Source organism: Balaenoptera musculus, chromosome 5 (genome assembly GCF_009873245.2).
Source record: "Balaenoptera musculus isolate JJ_BM4_2016_0621 chromosome 5, mBalMus1.pri.v3, whole genome shotgun sequence".
NCBI lineage: Eukaryota > Metazoa > Chordata > Mammalia > Artiodactyla > Balaenopteridae > Balaenoptera > Balaenoptera musculus.
The window spans coordinates 29627691-29655147 of record NC_045789.1 but is presented as its reverse complement, the minus strand read 5'-3'; the positions used below and the strand labels follow the sequence as shown (position 1 = coordinate 29655147).

The 27457-nt window shown below is 39.5% G+C and overlaps 1 protein-coding gene across 2 annotated transcripts in view; it reads right to left on the bottom strand.

Moving 5' to 3' along the window:
• Nucleotides 1-27457, bottom strand: part of ARHGAP10 (Rho GTPase activating protein 10) — a 327424-nt gene that overhangs the window by 172115 nt on the left and 127852 nt on the right. For both annotated transcript variants that reach the window (XM_036853059.1, XM_036853057.1), the window contains exons 8-10: nt 21080-21209; nt 17996-18102; nt 15176-15270 (exon numbers count right to left, since the gene is read on the bottom strand). In XM_036853059.1, coding sequence (XP_036708954.1) covers nt 15176-15270; nt 17996-18102; nt 21080-21209 — 332 coding nt within the window. The remainder of the gene's footprint in view (nt 1-15175; nt 15271-17995; nt 18103-21079; nt 21210-27457) is intronic.

The window sequence follows — 27457 nt, the reverse complement described above, 5'->3', positions numbered from 1 at the left end:
CAAAGGCTAATACACTGGATTTTTCAAGAGCAGGACTCAATTATATGCTGTTTATGAAAAGCAAAGTTGAAACATAAAGACAAAGAGTTAAAAGAAAAAGGATGGAAAAAAAATATGTACACCTGAAACTAACACAGCACTGTTAATCAACTATACTTCAATATAAAATAAAAAGTGAAAAAAAATATGCCATGTAAACACTGAGCATAAGAAAGCTAGCATGGCTATATATATTTTCTTTTTTTAGTGTGGCTATATTAATATCACAAGGTAGATTTTGAGATAAAGATTATTACCAGAAACAGAGACATTTCATAATGATAAAAGGGTCACTTCAAGAAGACATAATCATAAACATGCAGACACAAAAAAGCAAAAGATCTCAAATAATCAATATAGGAAACAAAAATTACAAAATCAAAGGAAAACAGGCACATCTTCATCAAAGTTAGAGATTTTAACATCCCTGGTTTAGTCACTGATAGAACAATATCAAAAATCAAAACAATACAGAACATCCGAGCAACAACAACCAGCTTGATCTAACCGACATTTCAAGAACACTATAACAGCAGAAAAATCACTGTTCTCATGTGCACATGGGTCATTTACTAAATAGACCACATTTGGGACAATGAAACAAGTCTAGTAAACTTCAACTCATTGATAAAATATAGAGTATGTTATCTAACCAAAAGAGAATTAAAGTAGAAAAACAATAATAATATTGCATATAGAAAATCCCCATCCATTTGGAATTATTTTTTATATAAGTTTATTTTATTTTATTTATTTTTGGCTGCATTGGGTTTTCGTTGCTGCGCGTTGGTTTTTCTCTAGTTGCGGCGAGCGGGGGCTTGTCTTCGTTGCCGTGCACGGACCTCTCATTGCGGTGGCTTCTCTTGTTGTGGAGCGCGGGCTGTAGGCGCGTGGGCTTCAGTAGTTGTGGCTCACGGGTTCTACAGCGCAGGCTCAGTAGTTGCGGCGCACGGGCTTAGTTGCTCCTTGGCATGTGGGATCTTGCCGGACCAGGGCTCGAACCCATGTCCTCTGCATTCGCAGGCGGATTCTTAACCACTGTGTCACCAGGTAAGTCCCTAGAAAGATGTTTTAAAGATTGCAAATCAGGCTTCCCTGGTGGCGCAGTGGTTAAGAATCCACCTGCCAATGCAGAGGACACGGGTTCGAGCCCTGGTCCGGCAAGATCCCACATGCCAAGGAGCAACTAAGCCCATGCGCCGCAACTACTGAGCCTGCGCTCTAGAACCCGTGAGCCACAACTACTGAAGCCCACGCGCCTACAGCCCGCGCTCCACAACAAGAGAAGCCACCGCAATGAGAGGTCCGTGCACGGCAACGAAGACAAGCCCCCGCTCGCCGCAACTAGAGAAAAACCAACGCGCAGCAACGAAAACCCAATGCAGCCAATCAATCAATCAATCAATCAATAAATCCTCTTTCTAGATAACACCTGAGTAAAAATTCAACACCTATGTCCTAATCACATAAAACTTTTTTTAATTTTCTGGAGCTGAATTACAATGAAAACACTACACATCAAAATTTGTGGGATGCAAGCTAAAGCTGTTTTAGAAGGAAATCTATAGATTTATATGTCTACATTCAAAATAAAATGGAAAATCAATGCTTCCATCTTAAGAAATGTTTAAAAGAAAACCAAAATCCAAAGGAAATAAAAATAAAAGCAAAAAACAATGAAATATAATATGGACAATATGGGTCATCTGAAAAAACTAATAAAACTGATAAAGTTCTAGGCAAGACTTATTGAGAAAAAAATGAAAAACTTCAGTACCAAGCATTAAAAAAGAGGTATCACTACAGATCCTCTTTGAAAATAAGAGGTATTATGAAGAAATTTATCCCAATAAAGTCAAAAGCTTAGAGGAAATAAACAAATTCCTTGAAAACCAATTTATCAAAACTAACACACAAAACTAGGAAATCTGGATATTACTCTACATACTAAATAAATTGAATCTGTAATTTTTAAACTTCCCACAAAAAAACCCACTAGGCTTCACAGGTAAATTCTCCCAAACACTTAAGGAAGAAACCACACAGACACTTTGAAATAACAGAGCCAGATGGAAAAGTTCTCAACTCTCTGAAGCCACCATAACCCTGATATCAAAATCAGACGAAGACATTACAAAAAAAGAGCATAACATACAATATCTGTCACAAACACAAATACCCTCAACCAAATATTAGCAAAAAAAATACAGCAATATCCAATGAAGTTAATACATCACTACCAAGTAGAGTTTATCTCAGAAAAGCAAGGTTAGTTTAACTTAGAAAATTCAATGCAATTCACCCATTAACAAATTAGAGAAAAATATTTAATGATCATTTCAATAGATGCTGACAAGTCTTTTTTTTCAAAAGTCAACATCTACTTATGATTAAAACTAGGAAGAGACAAAAACTTCCTCAATATAAAAGGCACCTACAAACAATCTTCAGCTAACATCATACTTTACAGTGAATAATAAATGCTTTTCCCCTTAAGATGCAGAATAAGGCAAGATGCCCAATATCACCACTTCCATTCAACATATTATTGGAGGTCTTGGCAGTACAAAAAGACAAGTAAAATAAATAAAAGGCATTCAGATTGGAAAGAAAGCAAGCAAGCTGTCTTTATTCACACATGATGCCATTGTGTACAATAAAAAAAAAAATCTTAAACTACAAGCAATAAATCAACTCAGCAATAGAGTAGGACAAAAACGAACTGCATTTTTATATACTAACAGTATATTGGAAAATTAAATGAAAAACATAATACATTTTAAAATAGCACCCAGAAACATAAAATACTTAGGGAAACTTAACAAAAGTTATCCATAACCCTACATTGAAAACTATAAAACAATGCTGAAATTCAAGACTAAATAAATAGAAGCTCAGACTCATGAATTATTAAAACTCCATATTGAAAATATTAGCCAGCAGGTTTTTTGATGAAGGATCCTGATGAAGGATTAGTATCCAGAATACTTAAAATAATTCCTACAAATAAACTGACTGTAAAATTTATATGGAAATGCAAAGGATCTAGAATGGCCAAAACAATTTTGAAAAAAACCAGAGGAATCATACCACCTGGCTTCAAGACCTACTATAAAGCTACAGTATTAATGATAGTGTGGAATTGGCAAAAGGACAAATAAACCAATGGAACAGAATAAGCTAGAATTAGACCTGCAAATACACAGACAAGTGTTTTATGACAAAGGTGCCAAAACAATCCAAAGACAGGAAAGTCCTTTTCAACAAATGGTGCTAGAAATACTGGTTATCTGTATAGGAAAAGACAAATAACACACAATCTCCACAAATCACACCACACACTACCCAAAAATCTTCACAAGTCATAGACCCATTATAAAGCTTTCAAAGAGAAAACATGCGGGGACTTCCCTGGTGGCACAGTGGTTAAGACTCTGTGCTCCCAATGCAGGGGGCCCAGGGTTCGATCCCTGGCCAGGGAACTAGACCCCACATGCATGCCACAACCAAGGAGCCCCCCGGGAGGGAGGGAGGGAGGGCGGAAGGAAACATGGGAAAATGTTTTTTGCAACCTTGGGATAGGTAAAGATTTCTCAGAACAAAGAGTTCTACCAATAAAATTTTTTTAAACTGATAAATTCAACTTCATCAAAATTAGAATGTTCTTCTCATCAAAGCACTGTTAAGAAAATGAATAGGCAAACCACAGATCAGAGAAAATACTCACAATTAACATATTCATAATTAATACAGCTGATGAAGGATTAGTATCCAGAAAACTTAATTCCTACAATTCAATAACAAAAAGACCAACAACATATTTTAAATGAGCAAAAGACTTTAATAGACAGTTCACAATGTTAGAAATATAATTGGCCAGAAAGCATATGGAACAGCACTCAATCAACATCACTAGTCATGATCAGCTTAAATGAAAAACACTAACATTATCAAAGGTTGGTTACAGGGTGGAGCAGCTGGAACTCCAATACATTGCTGGTAAGAGGATTAAACTACTTTGGACAACTGTCAATTTCCTTAAAAGTCACACACACACACACGCACCCCCACACACACACACCCAAACACCCAGCAATCCCACTCAGAGGTATTTATCCAAGAGAAATGAAAACGTGTGTCCACACAAACCCTTGTATACAATTGTTCATTATGACTTTGTTTACAAAAGCTAAAAACTTTTTGATGATCCACACTCCAATGTCCTTCAGCATGCATCTTCATGAATAAATTCATATGAATGTCTATTCAGATTTCCATTTAAATATTGGAACCAATATAAAATGTGGCTTTCAGTATGCCACTATCAACAATACCATCCTTAGGGTTAAAAATATTACATTCTATGAAAAACACAGAAGGCTATATACAAGAAATGCTATTTCTAATTCTGCCCACTCTGTTTTCTACCAATTCCACCTAAATTCTTTTAAAATGACTTCCTTTCCTCTTCTCTCTACCCTGGAATCTTAGCAGAATTCTTGAATAATGCACCACGCCTGAAAGGATAATGCCAGACAGAGAGAGCCCTTTGCACTGTGGCTTTATTCATCCCCTGTACTATAACCAATTATGCTATTACGTTTTTTAATTGAAATGTACACCCATAAATACATTTCTGTAAACACGTAAAAGAAAATAGTACAATTCCATTCAATTCCACAAACTCTTGGAGTTGTCTTTTCCAATGCTTTAAAACAGGGCTTCTCAACAGCAACCCTACTGACAGGTTGGACCAGACGGTGCTTTCCTGGGGAGGGCTGTCCTGGGCTGGACATTTACCAGCACTGCTGGCCTCCATCCACTAGACATTAGTAGCAACAGCCTGCACCCCTGCTGCCCTCCCCATCCCAACTGTGACAGTCAAAATGTCCCCAGACATAAAATCACTCACTGCTGAGAACCTCAGACTTCAAGGATTACCTTAACATGTTTTCCCAAGATTTCTATGATTCCTTTTGCTTTGGGCCTTTTTCCCTCCGAGTTTCCAAACTGTGACCAAATCTTCAAGATCAAACTTAACAATCAATTTTTCTAGTATAACCTTTCCCAGCCAGCCCTATTCCCTGTTGCTTCTCAGCTCCCTAAGCACCTTAGACAGACCTCTAAACTGTTATTTGTTTGCAAACACTCCCAGTCTGTGAGTTCCCTTAAGGTCAGGCCTTTGAGTCTCTGGTTTACTCTCCCATCCTCAGTGTCAAACACAGTCAATGGCTGTTTAGTTGCCTGAATGGCATGCACTATAAAATACCTACAAATATTACTCCAGCTAATGTGCTACAGAAACATTCTCATTATTATTCAGTCCAATTACATGGGCTTCTGGAAGCAGTATGCTCTTAGTTCACTCTTTTAAAGCGATAAAGAGTACATTACCATGCACACAGATGCTAAATAAAGTCTCTGGTATAAATGCAGGCTAAATATGCATACTGCTTCAGATACATAGGTGATTTCACCTTCCCATCATCATCATGAAAATACAGATGGGTGAATTATAAAAATAAGAAGTATAGGGGCTTCCCTGGTGGCGCAGTGGTTGAGAATCTGCCTGCCAATGCAGGGGACACAGGTTCGAGCCCTGGTCTGGGAAGATCTCACATGCCGCAGAGCGACTAGGCCCGTGAGCCACAATACTGAGCCTGCGCGTCTGGAGCCTGTGCTCCGCAACGAGAGAGGCCGCGATAGTGAGAGGCCCACGCACGGCGATGAAGAGTGGCCCCCGCTCTCTGCAACTAGAGAAAGCCCTCGCACAGAAACGAAGACCCAACACAGACAAAAATAAATAAATAAATAAATAAATTTATTAAAAAAAATTAAGTATCTTGCCAACATCTTTTCATGTGCAACATGCTAGGACCTAGGCAACATCAAACCAAATATAATATTTGAAATGTCAAATTAATGAAAGCAAAATGGGAAGCATTTTCTTTAAGTGGCGCCTGGCTGTGATGTGTGGGAGAACTTCACAGAACGGCAATTATTTAGCAAGCAAGTGTGTGAGGGTCACAGCACAATGTAGCATGTGGCAGGCATGCCAGTGAAATGGAAAAGCAAGTTATATAACAAAATTGTTGGGGCAGGGGATATTTCACCCTTCAGGGAGGAACGCTGCATCTCCTGACAAACTACAGCTTGCCATGGGGAAAGTAAGTACACAAAATGCTCTTCTCCAACCTAAAACCAGTGACGTGACCATTTCACAGCCTGTGGTATTTGAAGTGTGACTGGCGTGAAGTAGTGAATGTTTATAGTCATTTAAAAGCCTGATTTTAGTTATGGTAAGTATTCCTTTATCTGCAGCAGTGTTCCTTTTTTTAGGCTTTATTGAGATATAATTCAGCATAAAATTTACCTAGAGTGTACAGTTCAACGGCTTTTAATATAGTCACAGAGCTGTACAACCATCTCCAAAATCAATTTTAGAACATTTTCATCACGCTCTAAAAAAAAAAAACAACCCATACCCATTAGCCGTTATTCTTTATTTTCCTCCAAACCCTCAGCCCTGGGGAACCACTAATCTACTTTCTGTCTACACAGATTTGCCAGTGTAGAACATTCTGGATGTTTCATATAAATGGAATCATACAATATGTAGTCTTTTGTGACTGGCTGGTTTCACTCAGCAAACTGCTTTCAAGGTTCATCCACGTTGTAGCATGTTGTAGTGGTTTGATATAATTTCAAATCTTCTTGTTTATGACAAAAATAAAGTTGTTTTTAAAAGTGAAGTTGGGAGAGACACTGCTTTGGGAAAGATCCCTGGTGTTCTCCTTACCTGCTGCAGGTAATAAATCCTTCCTTCTCCTGATCTTTGGCTTGGTTTTATCTATTGGCTTGACACCCACCGACAGGTGAACACAGTTTTGGGTTACCAGAAGGACTCTGCACCCAGCTGCCTTGGAATCTTCTCTGAATTCCACCAAGCCCTCCTTATCATTTCCTGCTTTGTTTTGTGTTTTGCTTTATTCACTTTTTACCAGACTGGACGTTTCCGGGGCTTAGCCACTGACAATCATATCCTATGTTTTAAAATGCATCCATATTCAACATGCAATAACTATGTCTTGCTGTAAAACGTTTTTGAAAAGATTTTGATAAATTTCAGCTTTTGTAAGAAAAAGTCATTTTATGAAAATAAAAAGAGTGAAGTTGTTTTCAAGAGCAAAGTTATTGTTTCGGTATAAAAGTGAAATTGTGAGTCAGGAGGTCATCGTCCACATCTGAGGTTGCCGAGAGCACTGCATAACTCAGCTAGTGAAGGGCGCTGCTGGAGCCTTATCAATAAGAACACGTGAGGAAGCAACCGTGGAGAGGGGGGATTTGGACTCTGAATACGCAGCGTTTGTAAGGTCTACTCGAGTGTGTTCGGTCTGGGCAAGGCTACCCTCTGTTGATCTAAATAGCTCTCTGACGACCGTGGGGCGTTAGCTCCTGCTGTGGTGAAGGTGACTCTTACCAGCAGTGGCAAAAGCCATGCAGCAGCCCCACAAAGAAGATCTTGCCCATCCACACCGGCCCCTTCGTTCCCTAGCAACCAGGGACTTTCCACTTTTGCTCTCAATGGGTCAGGCTGTCTCCTCCCAAGAGTCAGCTGGTAGAAAGGTACACCTCAACTAAATGTATTCCCTTCATCTTCCTTTGCCTGGAACAACAGTGTAATTAATCTATTATTGGTTTAGAGTATGGTATTTCTTTATTAGCTTATTAAGAGACGTTACGTATGCTATTAGAGACGGTATACATTGAGACATTATTCATCCTATATGCTACTGGCTTGTGAAATTATTATAATTCCCACAGTGAACCTGTGTTAAATAAAATACTGGCAAAGACAATCTCAGGCTCTCAGAGTAATTTGCCTCAAAATGAAACATAGCGTGTATTAGCTCTTCATTTATGTTTATTGTCAAATCATATTTCATCATATGGTCATGCACATTTATCTATCTATTCATCAGTTGATGGATATTTGTGTTGTTTCTACTTTTTGGCTATTATGAATAATACTTCTATGAACAGTCCTGTGCAAGTCTTTAGGCAGACATGGGTTTTCATTTCTCTTGTTCAGATCGCTAGGAGCAGAATTTTCTGGGTCATGTAACTTTATATTTAACTTTTTGAAGAACTGACAAGTGTGTTTCAAAACAGCTACACAATTTCAAATTTCCACCATCAGTATGTAAGAGTTCCAATTTCTCCACATCCTCACCAATACTTGTTATTATCTGGCTTTTCAATTATAGTCATCCTAGTGGGTAATACCTCATTGTGGTTTAGATTTGTATTTCCCTAATAGCTAACGATGTTAGGTGTCTTTTGATGTGCTTATAACCACCTGTATATTTTCTTGAGGAAATGTCCAATTCAGAACTTTTGCCCATTTTTAATTGGATTATTTGTCTTTTTATTATTGAGTTCTGAGTTATTTATATATTCTGGATACAAGTCCCTTCTCGGATATATCATTTGCAAGTATTTTCTCCCATTCTCTGGATTATCTTTCCACTTTGTGTTCTTGGCACATGTGTTCCTAAATGCTACCTCTCAACTAAGATAGTCAAAGTAACCTTTCAGTGAACTGACGGAAGGAAGATGAACCACACATCCTCCTAACCATTGAGAATCAAAGCAGTAACGGCTAGGTGGAAATCAACCCACCCAGCTCTTCTCCCCTTCATTCTTCCTAAGAGATTCCCCAAGTATTAGAACAGCACATGGATTGCTCTCTTCTGTTTCCAGACATTTCCTTGCCTCAGCACTTCCCAGCTTCCTTGCAGCTAGGCATAACCATACAACTCTACTCAGGCCAACGGTATATGAGCAAAGGTAGTGTGCACTTCCTCTGGAAAGCATTCCTACTACAATAGACAATGCTACATAATAAATGGGAGCCGGCATCTTAGACCTAAGGTGACCAGGAAGGTAAACCATGCACAAAAGGGGGCAGAGTCTGACACCAAGCAGCATACCAACGCTGACCGGGTCCCCTGCAGACTTCCTAACAAAGAGACGAAATTAAACTTCTACACTGTTTAAGCCATCTTATTTTGAGTTTTTCTGTTACATGCAATCAAACCTGATCTGAATTCATGTAACAATTAAGGGAAAGCTCCTGATTTACATGTACACGGATCAAACTCAAGGCCAGGCTCCATTTTGCAGTTTATGGAAGTTTTGCCTATTGTCACAATGTTACCTGACTGCTTTTCCAACACGAGGAATAAAAAATAGCAAAGACTGATACCAGGAAAGAAGACAAAAAACCTTACGTGGAACATATGCAATCAATGGTGAAACTGCTATATATGAAGGTCCGCAATAGGAATTCTGTACCAACCCCATCAGAAACCCATCTGCAATACCCACATGCTCCAAAATGCGTTAAGTTTATTTTCTTTCAGCAGAATACAAATACTGGAGCTCACAGTGCTGCAGTGTGTGGGGAAGAAAAGGGCAGTTCACTAACCATCGCCTGATTGAATCTAATCCCAGTCCTGTCACTGCTAAGCAACAATTCAATTTCATTTAATCCAGTACAAATTTGGTGAATGCCCACCACATATAAAGCATTGTAGGAACTAACATGAGGCTCCTACCCTCACGGAATTCATATCTAATAAACAAGGAACAAATTGCTTATAATCCCCAATAGTCGGCTTGGCCAGGAATCAGGGAAATAGACAAAAGAAGAGCCTATCTCATTTCAACTTTTCACTAAATAAATGCCTTCAAAACCCCAGAATCAGGGTGGAGAACTCTGAGAGAGTATACTCCCCTTCTCTCCAGAATTTGCTCCAAAAGTGGGAGACCAACAGCAACATACTGACAGTGGGGGGTGGCAGGGAACTAAGAGCCCCCAGAAACATCAAACCTGGGGGGCTGATGGTAACATCAAACCTGAATAGATGTTCCCCTGTTTAGAAATCAGGAAATAAAGCAAAGACGACAGAAGTCTGTAATTCAACTTAATTACAGTCACATGAGCCCAAAGACTCAAGGAGATACACACATAAAGATACTTTCCAAGTTAACCAAAGAGCTTTAGAACAAGACTTACAATGAGCATGTATTACTTTTTAAAAAAGATTTACATGGTAGCATTTATATGATAAGATTGAATTAATATACCCATATAAAATGTTGGGTCCATAAAGAGAGTATATCTTCTTTCCCCCAAGAATCATTGGAAATTTTACAAAAACCATTCAGTCTCTCCAACCTCTGTACTATTCAAAATGCCTATCACACATCCCAGAAGCAGCTGGATATAAAAACCTGGAGTTCAGGGAAGAGATTCAGGTAAGATAATAAATCTGGGGAGTTACCAACACATGGATAGCATGGAAAGTCCTGAGGCTGGACAAGATCGTTAGGGCTGCAGAGAGGAGATCTAAAGACTGAACTCCAGAGAACTCCAACATCAAGAGGTCTGGGAAACGAGGAACTGGCAAAGGAGTCCAAAAAAGATGAAAAGCCAATGGGGTGGGAGAAAAAGCAGGCAGGTGTGACATTATTGAGCCACGTGCAGCAAGTGTATCACAGGGTGACTGGCCACGTACGATGCTACTGCCAGGAAAGAACAAGAGGACTGAGAACTGACCACTGGCTGTAGCACAACAAGATCATGATGGCCTTAACAACAACAACAGAAAACCCCAGTGGAGAGGTGGAGGCAAGGGCCTGACTGAAGAGGACGCAAAGGAGCACAAGAGGAAGGAAATGGGAGACCTGAATATAAGAGCTTTTTGAAGAATTTTTGGGACTTCCCTAGTGGCGCAGTGGTTAAGAATCCACCTGCCAATGCAGGGGACACAGGTTCGATCCCTGGTCCAGGAAGATCCTACATGCGCGGAGCAATTAAGCCTGTGCACCACTACTGAGCCTGCGCTCTAGAGCCCGTGAGCCACAACTACTGAGCCCGTGCTCCGCAACAAGAGAAGCCACCACACCACAATGAAGAGTAGCCCCCACTCGCTGCAACTACAGAAAGCCCACGTGCAGCAACGAAGACCCAATGCAGCGAGAAAAAAAAAAAAGGAAGAATTTCTACTGTTTATGGGAAAAGAAGAATGGGCAGCAGACAAAAGAGAAGACTGGTCAAGGCAGGGTTTTTTCACTGGTGATAGTGGTGGTGTTTTTTTTAAAAGATGGATGAAATTAAGAATCAGTTTTGGGGGCTTCCCTGGTGGCGCAGTGGTTGAGAATCTGCCTGCTAATGCAGGGGACACGGGTTCGAGCCCTGGTCTGGGAAGATCCCACATGCCACGGAGCAGCTGGGCCCGTGAGCCACAACTACTGAGCCTGCGCGTCTGGAGCCTGTGCCCCGCAACGGGAGGGGTCGCGATAGTGAAAGGCCCGCGCACCGCGATGAAGAGCGGTCCCCGCACCGCGATGAAGAGTGGCCCCCACTTGCCGCAACTAGAGAAAGCCCTCGCACGAACCGAAGACCCAGCACAGCCAAAAATAAATAAATAAATAAAAATAAAAGTAGCTATAAAATTTAAAAAAAAAAGAATCAGTTTTGTACACTGATGGGATTCATCTAGTAGAAAGGGCAAAGCTGGTGTCAAAAAGAAAGAAAGGAAGAAGTGCTTGAGTGACATCCTAAACCAGGAGAGGGGGGAGGTGAAGAGGGAATGGAAACAGCTGGACAGAGAGGCTGGCCTCAGTCAGGAATACAGACAGTACCCACGGCGACGGGGACAGCAGGGTGGGTACGGACAGGGTACTGGGCACTGATGATGGAGCGGGTATCCATGGCAGTGGATGAGCTCTTCGAATTACCTCTATTTCATCAGGAAAGGGAGGCAGTGCCAGAGGCTTAGAGAAGGAGGAAAATATGAAATATCCGTCAACTAGGAGAATGAAGGAACTAAGACAGTGGAACATGATTTGTGGTTGGGATTAATGGGATTTGAAGCCAGTGGTCAGGAATCGGAAGTGAACCCAGTGAACATGGTTGAATACATTTCTCTAGAAAGAGAGGAGGCAGAGGCGAATCTTACTTAAGTTGGAGCTGTGCAGACAAGTACTGAAAAGAGTGACTTTAATGAATGACTGAAATTCACACTTGGCAAGGAAAGAAGTGAGGGTGTGAGGGGCTGAGAACAGTAGGATCAGTTGATTGTAAGCTAAGGATACTTACTAGAAAAGAGTAAGCAGTGAAGAATAGAAGGTGGTGTCAGAAGGAGAAAGCCTTGCAACTGAGATGACAGAGGGGGTGCCTGTCCTCGTAATGACAAGATCTAAGGAGAGAGCACAGAGGGAATGGCTGAGGGAAGGTGAAGAACAGGTGACTGAAGGAGAGGAGCTGAAGGAGAAAGAAGCAAAGTCCTACATGAATCATCTGAAATGATACTGAAATGACTAAGAAAAGTATAAAAGGAAGAGAACTGGAGACACACCATATAAGGAAGATTCTAAAAGTAGTTCCAAACACGGAAAAAGGTAAGAAAAATACAGATTGTAGAGAGACGCTCTGAGGGTGAAACCACGTGAATGGACGGCGAAACACAAACAAGACAACAATGGGAAATAACGCTTAAGAAGCAATGGCTGAAAATGGGCAGGTCCCCAAATTGGGGGAGGACCAGCCTGGTTCACTGTGGAGACAGTCAAAGGACGGGAGAGCTGCAGGAGGTAGACGGTAAACACCAAGTCCAATGCCACTGAAGCTGCCAAGTGCTGTACCCAATTTCCTGCTGGGTGTATTACTGAATGGCCCACAGCAACCTAACTCAACAGGACCACAACTGAATTCATCATCTTCCTCCATCCTTATGCCTCCTGTGTTTTCCTTCTCCTCCTTCACCCTACACTCTAACGTCCAATTTCCCTCTAAATTTGTCTCTAAAAGTCTCCCTCAAACAGGTGCGCTGGGCTCCATTCCTGCTCCACCACACCAATCCATAACCCTTCCAACCACTCCTGCCATTTCTAAACTTTCTCTACTCTGCCAGAGTGAGTTTTGAAAACTATAACTCTATCACTCAGTGCCCTGCTTAAAACCATTTAATAGGTTAAGCTCAAAAGCCTCAAGGTCAGGCCTTTGCACCCCTTCTCAAGCCTCCTCTCCCATCCTCCCTGGCTCTCTGCTCCAGCGATGCTGGGTGTCCCCCGGGAGGACCTCAAGGGGACCACGCTCTCTCTTGTCTCCAGGACTTTACATATATTATACTAATCACTCTGCCTGGAATGTGTCTCAATCCCAGCTGACTCCAAATAAACCTTCAGTTATCAATTTAGACGTCAGATCCCCTGTATGCCTTTCTTGAATCACTTAGACTAGATTAGTGGTCACTCTATACCCAGTTCCCAGAGAGCAGCTCTGAGCATCAATGGAAATAAATTAGAGATTTCTGCAAGAAGGATGAAGCTGAGGGCGTAAGGATCCAGGCCCCCTACCCCACTTTAATAAGGGAACTCTCTTTTTTTTCTGTTTCACATATGCATAAATGTAAAGGTTTTATTTGAAAAGAAGGCATCCCTATAAAGTAGTTTGAAAACCACTAGACTAGATCATCTCTAAGGTCTCCCCCAGTTCTGAGAGTCTCCTTACAAGATGATATCATGAGGAAAATAACTCCATAGTAACCCCTCATCAACCTTTACGAGGGATGGAAAGTAGTTATAATCGTAATAAAGATCCCGATTGAAGAAGAGCACTTGGCATGATCAAGGTCTTAGAGAAAATATAGGGCTGGACAAAAATAATACGAATTGTGTTAATATATGGAAGTACTAGAATTATCCTTTCGAGACAAAGCAGATGAATCTCCTTTAACACATTTTCTAGTAGACATCATTGCTGACTCGCCTCTGTCAATTATTTAGGAGACAACACACTTACATGGTTATACTCTGATGCCTGCAGCACAGTGGTTAAGAGCTTGGGTTCTAGAGGCAGATGCAAGAGTTCAAATCTCAGCTCTTCCACTTACTAGCTACGTGACCTTAGGGGAATCACTTAAGCTCTCTAGGCCCCAGTTTCTCACCATAAAATGAGAAGGATCATGTCTACCTGATAGAGCTGGGCTGAGGGTGAACTGAGATAAAGCACAGAAGAATTCAGAACACTGGCACTTAGAGAAAACTCAATAAATGCTTACAATGGGTGTATGCACACATTTTTATGCTCAAGTTGTATTACACAGCCCGAATCTCTTCTTAAAGTTTTTGAACCAGTCCTCACTGGCTTGAAATTTAACCTCTTTCACAATGACGTTCCCTTTCATTTTTTTCCAGTCTTGGCAAAATGCATATTAAACCATCTGTCCTTTTCGTTGTAGGGCCATATTTATCATGGTTCATAAGAGCACATTTTTATGTACCTGGTCTTCAATTCATTTATTGGAAAGTAAAGCACAGATCTTCCCCCTCTGCACTAACACCACAGACTCAGTTATATCATCTGAGGGAAGAGGAGCATTAATTATTTTTGTATTCCTGGGTCCTGACCTAAAATGAACTTGTGTTTAAAAAATCTCATATTGTAAACTTTTATTATACAAGTATGAAACAGCGTTATCTAAAGACCATTGTTACCAAAACCAGGGCTGGCAAGGAACCTCCATAGTGTCAGCCATTAAAAAAGGAAGTATTCTACGAGTACCATGATTTTCCTTAGTGCTACACGACACAGAAATAAATGCCAGACAAGTAGTAATATTGACAAACAAGCTTTGTTTTTCTTTTTATTTTTTTTTACTTCCTTCTCTCCAGCAAAGATTCTTTTCTAACTAAATAACTAAAAGTCATACCACAAGAAAAAATGAGAACTAGTCTTTGAATAAACAGTTTGCCTATGACCCTCCACCACATACAGAGTATATACATAGAAGGCTTAGATCAACAGTGAAATGCTCCAAGGTCATTTTTTAAGTGACAACACTAGTTAAAATGATGCCAAACTTCAGCCAAGACTAAGCTATCACTGCACAGCTAAACATAGTGAACCAAGACGAAACAGCCCACAGTGAATACAGAGCCTGGAAAGATAACAAGATACCACTCTTCCAGGCCATAGACATCTCAGTTGCAATTAACTTCTATTTTTTTAAATCATTTTTTTAAATGACTCTTTTCATAAAGTCCAATAATGCCAATAACTTACCGGTCAGCAGCTTCTACATCAAAACAAAACCTTCTGTCGATGGAGTCAGTATGTCTTCTGGTACATTCTTTCAAAAAGAACACCTCTCCATCCCCCTGCAAAGAATTATTTTAAACATTCTCAAAAACTACAGTATAAACATATACAGAATTAAACACCCTATATTTGATGGGGGGAGGGGGAGGCAAGGTTCAGATTTTAGCTTCCTCTATCTTATTCTCTTTCGAACCAGTTTATTTAGAGTCGTAGCCATTTTTTTTTAACTTTTTATTCTATATTGAAGTATAGTTGATTAACAACATTGTGTTAGTTTCAGGTGTACAGCAAAGTGATTCAGTTATCCATATACATGTATCTATTCTTTTTCCAATTCTTTTTTGTCACTGTCCTTTTCTTAAGGTTTTCTAGATCCTGCTTTGATTACAGTAAAATTAAACCAGACCTTATGAGTGCTAATTTTAAAAGGTGGATTAACAATACGGTTTCCACATGTCTATATTTGTTATTCTCTTACTGTCCCCTTGTTAAAAGAAGGATAATGTGTTTGTATGTCACATTACATTATACCATATAAAACAGTCCATATGTAACCATTTCTGACCTATAAAAACTTCAGTTCCACAGGAATCTACCTAAAAGTACACTAAGGACCCTGGATCAGCCATTGTGATCATCTAAAGCTGGAACCACTCCAACTACATGGTTTTGCTGTTTCCTAAAGTCAATCACCCTGAATTTATCTTTCCTGAGTTTTCGTTTAAACATGGTACCACTTACCTACCTAAACCATCCTCACCATGCTTTTTAAGAGCATTAAAAAGAGGTAGAAAACAGGAAACAGAAGCAACGCAGAAGCAGGTTCCCAGTAAGAAACTGTAAGGAGTCTGAGTAAACATTTCTAGAATATTTTAATATTTTCTGGAACATGGGGGTCTCTAATATTAAACAAGCATTCGAATATAAAATTATTCAAAATATCAGAGTCATCATGTTTTTAAATGTATTTTTTATTATTTGGTAGCTAAAACAGAAAGACACCACTAAGCAGACATGTCTTGGGACTTGACAGGAAACTCACACTCCAACCTCATGCTCAGTTTATAACTGAAATGTACAGAGATGCTGAAGTTAACCCATATTTATCCTTTTACTACAACTTCTGATCGTATCAGTGGCCCTCTGAAATGTGAAATAAGCACGGGCATTTGGTGAATGAATTGTGCACTGCTGCTGTTCATTCATGGAATTTGCTCTTTTATTATATTTGATGCTTCACTTAACAACAAATTTTGCTTTCTATGCGTCTGACACATTACATTTGACAAACATAAATTACTGCGATCTTTAAAACAACACTACCACCACACAACAACAACAAAGACCCTCATGCTCAGTCTTAACCCATCACCCTCCAAGGGTGACATCCTCACTTCCTCCTCTTTGCCATGGACTTGATTTTCCATGTCTATTTCAATATCACAAAAATGCGTTTGTATTATAAGCGGCTTTAAATATTTTTCAGGAAGATGCAAAGTATGTGTAAATACAAGTGAACTTGGGTTAATTCTGTATTCACATAAGAAAAATTATGCCCATCCACCCAGCAAGCAATGAACTAACCTGAAAATGCATTACCAGGTATGTTCAGTACTAGTGGGAGGAGCTTTGTTTTGACTGCTATTGTTGCTATGAGCTGCAGCTTCCGTTTTAAAACAAAGATCACCTTTACTACCCAGCCAGCTCCTAAGGGCTTCTCGCTCTTTTCTAGCTATCATGAGTTCCTTTGCTTTTTACTTCTGTGGGAGGAGTAAGCTAAATGGGGAGTGTCTAAGTGAGAACATTAAAGTGTAAGTGAAAAACGGTAAACTTCTTTACAGATCATCTACTCTATATAATCTTTTCATTTATATGAATCTACGTGTGCACATCAGGCCTCCCATGTAAATCCTGAGCAGACAAACCACTGAGTCATGAAAATCTGCTGTAGGTGTTGACTGGATCTTCCAATAACAGGGACACGAAATGATTCTACTCTTCTCTTTAAATAAAAAAAAAAAATCTGACCATAAAAACCCATGCCAACAATTCAGAAAACACAGGAATTGATTTCTGGCCTATTTTATTAAAAAAAAAAAAAAAAAAAAAAAGAAAGATTTTCATTCTAAAAAACAAAATGAAAGTATTTATCATGAGTGAATATAAACAACATTAAAAAGATACCCTCAAAGACCACCTCACAGAGAATATGAAGTATAAAAGCAAAGCCTTGGGGGCTTCCCTGGTGGCGCAGTGGTTGGGAGTCCGCCTGCCAATGCAGGGGACACGGGTTCGAGCCCTGGTCTGGGAAGATCCCACATGCCGCGGAGCAACTAGGCCCGTGAGCCACAATTGCTGAGCCTGCGCGTCTGGAGCCTGTGCTCCGCAACGGGAGAGGCCGCGACGGTGGGAGGCCCGCGCACCGCGATGAGGAGTGGCCCCCGCTTGACACAACTGGAGAAAGCCCTCGCACAGAAACGAAGACCCAACACAGCCAAAAATAAATAAATAAATAAATAAATTTATTAAAAAAAAAAAAAAGCAAAGCCTTGGGACTTCCCTCGTGGTCCAGTGGGTACGACTCTGTGCTGCCAATGCAGGGGGCCCAGGTTCGATCCCCGGTCAGGGAACTAGATCTCACATGCATGCCACAACTAAGAAGCCCACATGCCGCAACTGAAGATCCTGCGTGCTGCAACTAAGACCTGTTGCAGCCAAAATAAATAATTAATTAATAAATAAATATTTTTAAAAATAAATAAATAAATAAAAGCAAAGACTTACTAGTTTCCCCCCAGATCTGTGCTCGAACGGAATGATGTTGAACTTCTTGGCCGCTTTCCGATACATGCAGTAGTGTTTGACCCAGCTGGAACCAAACGGAGGAGGCCCTTCAACAAGAGACATAACTTTAAATCAACAAGAACCTACTGTATCGCACAGGGAACTCTATTCAATATTCTGTAATAACCTAAAAGGGAAAAGAATTTGAGAAAGAACAGATACATATATATGTATAACTGAATCACTTTGCTGTACACCTGAAACTAACACAACATTGTTAATCAACTCTGCTTCAATATAAAATAAAAAGTAACCTGAAACTACCACAACATTGTAAATCAACTCTACTCCAATAAAAATTTAAGAACTAAAATAAAAATTAAATTAAAAAAGAAAAAAAAAGAAAAGAAATAGGACTTTACGTTTTTTCCTCATAAAGAAACAGATATGCAGAGTTCCAAACACAATCCTGAAGAGGAAAAACCCAAGAAGCAGCAACTAACACAGCTCAAGGAAACAAATCAGCAACACAGCTGGTCTCAGACAAGGGAAAAACAAGGGGAAATAAGAAGGCTCGTAGAGACAGTCCTAAGAGTTTTCAGCAACACGGAAGTAATTTAAAGACATAGTTTTCAAATAATTTGCTAGACTGTTATCTCATACCTGAAAATCTCTTAATTGTAAACTATGCTTCTTGTTTGTGTCTACGTATGAAGAGTTCATGAGGGTTTCAAGAATTCCCCTGAATATATGTGATGTTTTTGGATTCAATTCTGGCCTCTAAAAAATGACAGAACTGTAGAATCACAATGCAGAAAAGCATTTAGTCTATAAATCCATCTAGTGCTTTAAATCCACTAAAGCACCTTGTGAATAGCTGCCCTTACTAACAATGGTAAAGCTAAGCTTTTTTGCAGCATGTGGGATATCTTCGTTCCCGGACCAGAGATCGAACCCGTGCCCCCTGCATTGGAAGCACAGAGTCTTAACCACTGGACCGCCAGGGAAGTCCTACTGTCTTTTTAATCTAAACAGTCTTAGGCTTAGACCAAATGCCTGAGAAATGGCAAAGCCAAACCTCAGAGTCTTTGGCCCCAAATATCAAGGTCCTTCACTGATTAAGCTGCCATCCCCTCCTGACACCACCCGACGCTACTCAACCAGCTCTGAGCAGAGAGATTAGTGATGGTTTTTCACACCATCCAAGCTTCAGGCAATACTGCAGGACAGGGTGCAACATGGACTCCAGCCTAGGACAATTCCAGCATTGAGGAGGTGTATGATCCAGGAGACACTGTTTACTCCTCAGTGTTTCCATGTTCTCATTGGCAAATGGGGTGACAACAGCACTGTACACTTCATAGGGGTTTTTAATGGATTAAATGAAACAAGTTGGATAAAGAGTTTAGCACAGTGGCTGGCATACAGCTAACAAGTGAAGAATTCTGTCACTACTGTTTTTGTTGTCTTTTCAGTCCAATTTCAGCCCCATTTCTCTCAAAGCCAGTAAGTTAAGCAACAGTCATGAATCTAAAAATCAAAATTTCCTGATTTTTCGCTTTGGACATATAATACAAAACTTCTATCCTTCTCATGTCTCTACCCTGTATTTTTAGTTCAAATTAAATAAACAAACTGAGATTAAGACAATAAAAAAAATTAAAGGCGGAGGGAAGGATTGGGAGCTTGGGATTAACAGATGCAAACTAGTAAATATAGGACGGATAAACAAGGTCCTACAGTACAGCACAGGCAACTATATTCAATATCCTGTGATAAACCACAATGGAAAAGAATATGAAAAAGAACATATATATGTATAACTGACACTTTGCTATACAGCAGAAATTAACACAACACTGTAAATCAACTATACTTCAATAAAATTTTTAAAAAATAAAACATTCACTCTATACACACTTCAATAGCTGTTGTGCTATTGTTCCTAAGAGCACCTTTAGAAACGGCATGCTTTTACTGTTCAACCAAAATATGTAAAACTAAATTACCTCTCAGTTTTTTTTGAAAAAAGATTAAAAAATTAGAAAAATTTAGAGTTCTGCTGTGCCAGTAACTGTTCATCATGAGCCATGAAGACTAAGCCCACATTAAATAAGGGCAAATGGAAAAAGAACCCCTATTCTGCGACTGCATATAACATGAACACCCATATCACATGGCTGTTCCATGAGTCTCTCTGCTATGAAATTGGTCAGTTTGAAAATCCTGTAAATCAGCCACTTAACAAACAAAAATTCTAAAGCACCCCGACTACAGTCAAAGGCGGGAAGGGAGAGAAACAGGAAATACGGAAACATTTTCACATAGTCCTCCTCCTACTGACTAGCAATCAAGCTCTACAGTTGAAGAGGTAAACTTTAGGAGCTTCGTTAAAATAAAACCAAACTGTCAGAAGTCTGAAATCGCCTTGGGGTGCCTTAATTTCAAAATAAGGATACTCTACACACTGCATAACAACTAAGACGGCAACAAGGCTGAAAATTCAGTGAGACAAGTTAGCATGTCATCTAGGAGTATTTTTTTGTAGCCATATGCAATTGCCCTGATAATTTCAACAAGAACAAAAAACGATCTCAAATAAATGTGCAAAGAAATGATGTGAAAGAAGCAGAGAAATATGTCCTTCTTGACTTTAACACGGAGGAACAGGGTTATGGGGCGAGGGTTGCATACGTATATGAATGTGTGTGTGTGTCTGTGTGTCTGTGTGTGTGAGTGAGATAAAGATGGGGATGAGAGGAAATGAGGAAAAAGGTACTATCCCACCTCGCTTTCAGTCTGTCACCAAATCCTGGCTCCCTTGCAAGCAAGTTTTAACAAAGTGTGGCACAGAATTCGGGGGGTGTGGCCGGAAAGCAGGGTGCTCACAGAGTTCCTAATCTCACCGTCCCCTCCTTAGAGCAGGAAAGTGTTTTCCCAAAAAAAATCCAACGTATGCCTTCCAGGATAGGAGAGAGCAAGAAAGTGGTAGGAATAATTACTCCAAAAGTATCAGAGTAATTACAGTGAGAGTTTTAAGATAATTTTTAATTAGTTATTCATCACTGTTGGAGAGCCTCTTACTTTTTTCCTGTACATACAGGTAGCCTTCCGCTGTGAACTGACTTGCTCGTTTGTGGTCCTTGGGATTCTGTCTAATCTTGTTCATAAGCTCTTCCACTTCTGACCTTGTTCCTTCAAAACGATTCCGTGTCTGAAAAGGATTTAAAAAACACATACAAGTTTTAAGTTCCCACAGGAGCTTCTTCATGTACGTTTTTAAGTCTCTGGATAACTATAATTAAATTTGTAGTGTTTTTGTATAAATTTCTCAAAATATACCCATCCTTTCCCATGTGTCTCTTTGTTGAGATTATTGTGCAAAGAAAAAAAATCAGTGGTTAAGTAGTTAACAGAGATATAGAAACCAAGGTTACTAGAGGTTATTTACTTTTGAAGCTTTCTAACATCAAGAATAATTCTATTATTCAACATAAGAATTCCTGCCTGCAGGTCTCACAATATTACTAAATCTTAGATTTAAAAGAAATAGACCGTAAAATATCTATCTGGGAAGTCTTTCCTTTGCAACAATCAATCTGACTCATTACTATTATATCAGCAATATGTCTAAGAATTCAGAATCTGAAAAACTTAATTCTTCTTTGCAAACTAATAAATATCAGTGTCATTTTTTCCAGGTCACGGCAATTGCACTTGAAAATGATGTTTCTTCATAGAAGAAGGAAGTAGGGGGGAATCTCACTTACAAATAATGTCTTTGATACCTAAAAAGACAAATCACATTTCTGAAGCCCAGGAGACTTGGGATGTCAATATCTCTGTCAAATGGCTAGACTGAAAATGGACATGCAAGGTGAAGTGATGAAAATACCCAGGCAAACCTGACGAGTCAGCACCACCAAGTTTCTGGACATTTCTTCCATCTACACTCAAAAATAATTGTATTAATACCGAAAAACTGCTGATGTAAAACTGTGGAAGAGCCAAGATGAAAAATTATTATTGAAATTCCTCCTCTCTCCTCCCTACAATGAAAGGGGTTACCAAGAGTTCTAAATGCAGAAAAATGATAGAATAGTACATTTTTTAGGGGGATGGAGAGTCTGATAAATGTACACTGTAAAGGGGAAACTTAACTGCAGAGGCTTATTTTAAACACAAGCTGAGAGCTTTTTTTTTTTTTTAATTTGTTTATGTACTGTAAGAATGTACAGGGCTGCACAGAGGGTGGGGCTCATTTATGAATGGCTTGCTCCCTCTCCTGCCTTCCTGTTTCTCAGTCTCTGGGATTTCTTGTCCCCATCTTAATACTGATTATACCCTAATTGTATTCATCTTCTTTCTCACTTTACTGAGATTCTCCCCAACCCTCACTTCTTTCTATCTCTGTGTATCTAATATTTATGCATACATACACACACATATGTGCGTGTCATATATGTATAGATGCTAGTGCATGCATGCACGCGTGTGCACGCACACACACACGCGCGCGCACACACACACACACACAACTTAATGAGTTGTATCCCAAATTCTCATTATTTAAGTTAATGCTCAAATTGTCCTAGATTTGACCCGCAGAGGCCCCTTCTAGCTGGCTCCTGTTTCTCTTGACATACCCCCTTAATTCTCTGAGTAACCCCTTACCCTCTGGTCCAAAAAGGTATCCCAGGTTTACCTTATACTTTCTCTGTCCGAGTCCTAGAATCAGCCATTTCTCCAAAGGAGTCATTGTTCCTTATAGTGGAGGGTAGTATTTTTTTTTTACTGGAGTATAATTGCTTTACAATGTTGTGTTAGTTTCTGCTGTACAGTGAAGTGAATCAGCTCTATGTATACCTATATCCCCTCCCTCTTGGACCTCCCTCCCACCCCCCATCCCACCCATCTAGGTCATCATAGGGTACCGGGCTGAGCTCCCTGTGCTATACAGCAGGTGCCCACTAGCTATCTATTTTATACCTGGTAGTGTATTTATGTCAATCCCAATCTCCCAATTCATCTCATCTGTTCTCTATGTCTGTGTTTCTATTCCTACCCTGCAAATAGGTTCATCTGTACCATTTTTCTAGAGTCCACATATATGCGTTAATATACGACATTTGTTTTTCTCTTTCTGACTTACTTCACTCTGTATGAGACTCTAGGTCCATCCACATCTCTACATAACGACCCAATTTCATTTCTTTTTATGGCTGAGTAATATTCCATTGTAAACATGTACCACATCTTCTTTATCCATTCATCTGTCGATGGACATTTGTTTCCATGTCCTGGCTATTGTAAATAGTGCTGCAATGAACATTGGGGTGTATGTGTCTTTCTGAATTATGGTTTTCTCAGGGTATATGCCCAGTAGTGGGATTGCTGGGTCATATGTAGTATTTAGAAACCAAGATCTAGGGACAGTGTGCTCACAGCTAACGGGGTGCTATTGCTTCTAGGTCTTCCTGGAAGACAGACTGAGAAAATGCACGTATGTATGTATATATGTGTGTGAATACATTTATATATATATACACATTTATATGGACATATACATATCACAACTTCTGTATCTAGCAATTTTAAAATCCATGAGTTCATACCATTACACTTAATTCCAATCCAGTACTTCAGGTTTCTTTCTAGCCCACCCCTTTCCAATTCTGCACATTTCTTTTCAGACAGTAAAAAACCTGGCTCCCATTATTCTCAACAGATTTACTTATTTGCTCAATTAACGTATCTGCTCAACGTAACCAATCTCCCAAATATGCCAGCCACCTCCTCTGTACATGCTGCCTCTGCACCTTCCCACCCCCACTTTCACTGCCACAGACCCCTCCATGCGGTACACCCTGCCCTCACTCCTTCCTCAGATGTGACTCTGCACTGGGAAGGGAAAGGAAGGTTTAGCTAAATTTTTTAATGTATCATTTTAGGCAAATTACAAATGAGGGTGAAAATTACATTTCTCAAAATTTGAGCCCAAATAATAGAGTGGCTGGAACCTAGCAATTTCCAATTCTAATTTCTGGTTGAATAGGAAGATATCATCAAATAATAATAATGTTAGACCTTAAGTGTTACAATAGGTCACATGAGAGTGTTTACACTGTGAATGACATGACTGAGAGCAGTTTACGGTGCTTTAATCCTCACAATAACCTATGAGATAGCCTAGCGTTCTCCAATGCTTACAAAACACCATTGCTGTATTTCCTTTCCTTGCATGCTTTGATAAATAAACAAATTTCCAAACCAATGAGTCTTAAGTCCTATAAATTAAATATTTCATTACATCACCTATTGGGGGGAGGAGGATTCAATGTGGAAACTAAGCTGGAATTCAGACACATCTGAGTACTTCACAAAACTGGCAGGTCAGGCTTATTAGCACAGGTTCACACCCATATTTAAGGAGGAAAGAAAGACGGGGGAGAGGAGGCCCTGTTCACACTAAGTTCTACCCAGAAATAAAGCTTTACAGGCAGATGGCAAAGGCTAATTCCAAGTACAGACTGCCATTTTTCATTTAAGTTTTCCCATCCTGGCCCCATGATCTCATTCAGGGAGCAAAAGGATAATTAAAAATATGAAGAGGGTTTCACGAAGCAGCTGTAAAACATCAGGGGTGGGCCCCCTGCAGCCTGCTTTAGTAACCTCCCAAAATAATAAAACAGAAAAGAAGGGGTAGCGTGCTAACACACACCCCTCACTGCAATCCTCAAATCATCTCAAGTGCCCTATACCCTCATGAGAGAAATGGCCAAGAAAGTAGTAAAGTACAGCAATACTGAGATATAGCAGGTGAGGTAGAATGAGTGGCATGTGTTTCAAAGGTGCTGGTATTTCTGAAGGGCAAAGGTGACAGAGTAAGGAATGGAGTGCAGTGGATGCCAGGTCAACAGGTGATCAAGTCTAAACACCCGAAGGACACCTTCCATGGGAGTGAGGGGAACGCAGGTTAGAACTGTTGAGAGGTAGACGCGAGCTGAGGTTTACCATCGGTACCTAAATCTGAGATCTTAACATTAACGGGACTCCCATGTTACCCAGAAATTGTTAAGGTCCAGGGAAGCCAAATGGCCATGTCAGGATGTTCCCCAGCTCCTATATTTACTGACCCCAGAGACACCATGAGTGAACCCATTTCTACACCAACACTAAATCTGAAACCAACCGCCTTGGGCCCTGGAATGAGCCTGCCCAAGTTCCAATGCTGCCCTGGCCTTAAAGCAGTATGACTTCAGCAAGTTCTTTTTCCTCATTGTCCTCATCTGTGAAGTAGGAATAAAAATATCTACATCATAGGACACCTTTGAAGACTGAATGTGTACAATCCAAAGAAAAGCACATAGGTAACACCTCACACATGGTAACAAAATAAATGTAAGTGGCATTATTATTATTATTTTAATTGCAATTAAGTCACTGAAAAGTGACAATTATTCCCTAACAAAGGAAAAAAGAGAATCTTCAATATCAAACTAAAATTTTATTATTTTATATCTGAATGAAAGAGAAAATACATTTTTAATTTTTTTTTTCTTTGGATTATAAAAGCTAATTCACAACATTATAAAACAGAGAGAGGGGACAGCACAAACAGCCCTGCCTGGAGGCAAAAAGAGGAGGTATAAACAAGATTAAAAAGTGACCAGAAACTCATCTCTCAGTAACAATCACATTCATATTTTTACACAGTCACTTCCAATCTCTTTTTTTTTTTTGGTAACATAGTTTATCAGTTTAGTGTTCTACTGTGCTCACAAAACTGTAACAAAAATATCTGTGCATATCCTTAAATTATTCTTAACCATTCTTAGTATCTTCTAGGGACTCCTTCGGAATCCCTAAAATTTCTTAGGATTCTACTTCTTCCTGGGAAGAATTCTATTCTAGTCTCCTTTGGGGATAGAGATCACAAAAATTTTAAATTAGTTTTTTTTAATATCCTTTAACTTTGATGTAATTTACATTCTTCTGGAAAGTCTATTTTTTAAAAACCATCTTGCTCTTTTTTGCTGTCCATTAATTACTCTAGATTATGGAAAATGGAAAAAGACTGAATCTCTCTCAAAAAAAGGTCTAACCATTTTTACAACAGAAAAGGTGAAACCAGTTGGGGGAAAATAGGTTATTTTCACTTTTAAATAACTTTTACCTTTTTTCTGATTATAAAATGGTTTTTGTCATTTTTTACTATAGTAAAATACCAAAAAGTTGACCAAAATTATCTCTACCATTATAGTGCACAGATAGTTAACTCTAAGATTTGGTTTCAACATTTCGGTATATTTCTTTCAATACATAAATACGCATAGCATAAAAAGTAACACACAGAAGTCAGACAGAGAAAGACAAATACCATGTGATATTGCTTATACGTGGAATCTAAAAAAATAATACATGTGAACTTATTTACAAAGTAGAAATAGACTCACAGATGTAGTAGATGGACTTATGGTTACCAAAGGGGAGAGGGGCGGGGAGGGGATAAATTAGGAGTTTGGGATTAACATATTCACACTACTATGTATAAAATAGATAAACTACAAGGACCTACTGTATAGCACAGGGAACTCTACTCAAAATCTTATAATAACCTATAATGGAAAAGAATCTGAAAAAGAATAGATATATACATATATATGTATAGCTGAATCACTTTGCTGTACACTTGAAACTAACAACACTGTAAATCAACTATACTTCAATTAAAAAAAAAAAAAGTAACACACAGCTGGGATTTTTGTAAAACGTAGTTTTATACAGCCAACACTTTCCCTTCCATATGCTAAAAGCTGACGTCATCAGGGAATGAGAGAAATGGCCAAGAAAGTAGTAAATTACAGCAATACTGAGATATAGCAGGTGAGGTAGAATAAGTGGCATGTGTGTCAAAGGTGCTGGTATTTCTGAAGGGCAAAGAATGAGCTAGAAGCAAAAGTAAAGAGCACAGGCGACTTCCAGATCGGGTGTCCTCAACCCTGAAGGTGAGGCGGAAGGCAGAGCCTCCACCTGCAGAGCTGCAGAAGCAGCCTCAGAAAGAGCCAGAACAAAAGGCAGAGAGGTGGAGGAGCCCAGGCAACTTCCTGGTGACAATCCTGAAGTTCCAGGGGACACAGGAAAGGATTTTTTCCAGTAACTTGTTCTTCGCCCAGTTCTTTATGGGAAATGAAAGTTACCAAGTATGTGTGTTAGGTTCTTAATAGACTGAGTTAGATATTAACCAGCTGACCCATTTCAAATGATAGGCTGTCTTCAAGTGTTGCTTACAACAGCTCATGCCTGAGTATTGCTCATTCCCATTTAAATCTTGAATCTCGCTGAAATTATTTTGGTGTATTTAAGGTAACTATAGGCCCCTGACCCCAGGGTGGGGGTGATAAATGAACTTCCACATTAGCAAGCTGTGCATGGACAGTTTCCCTGGAGCCCCCAGGAGAT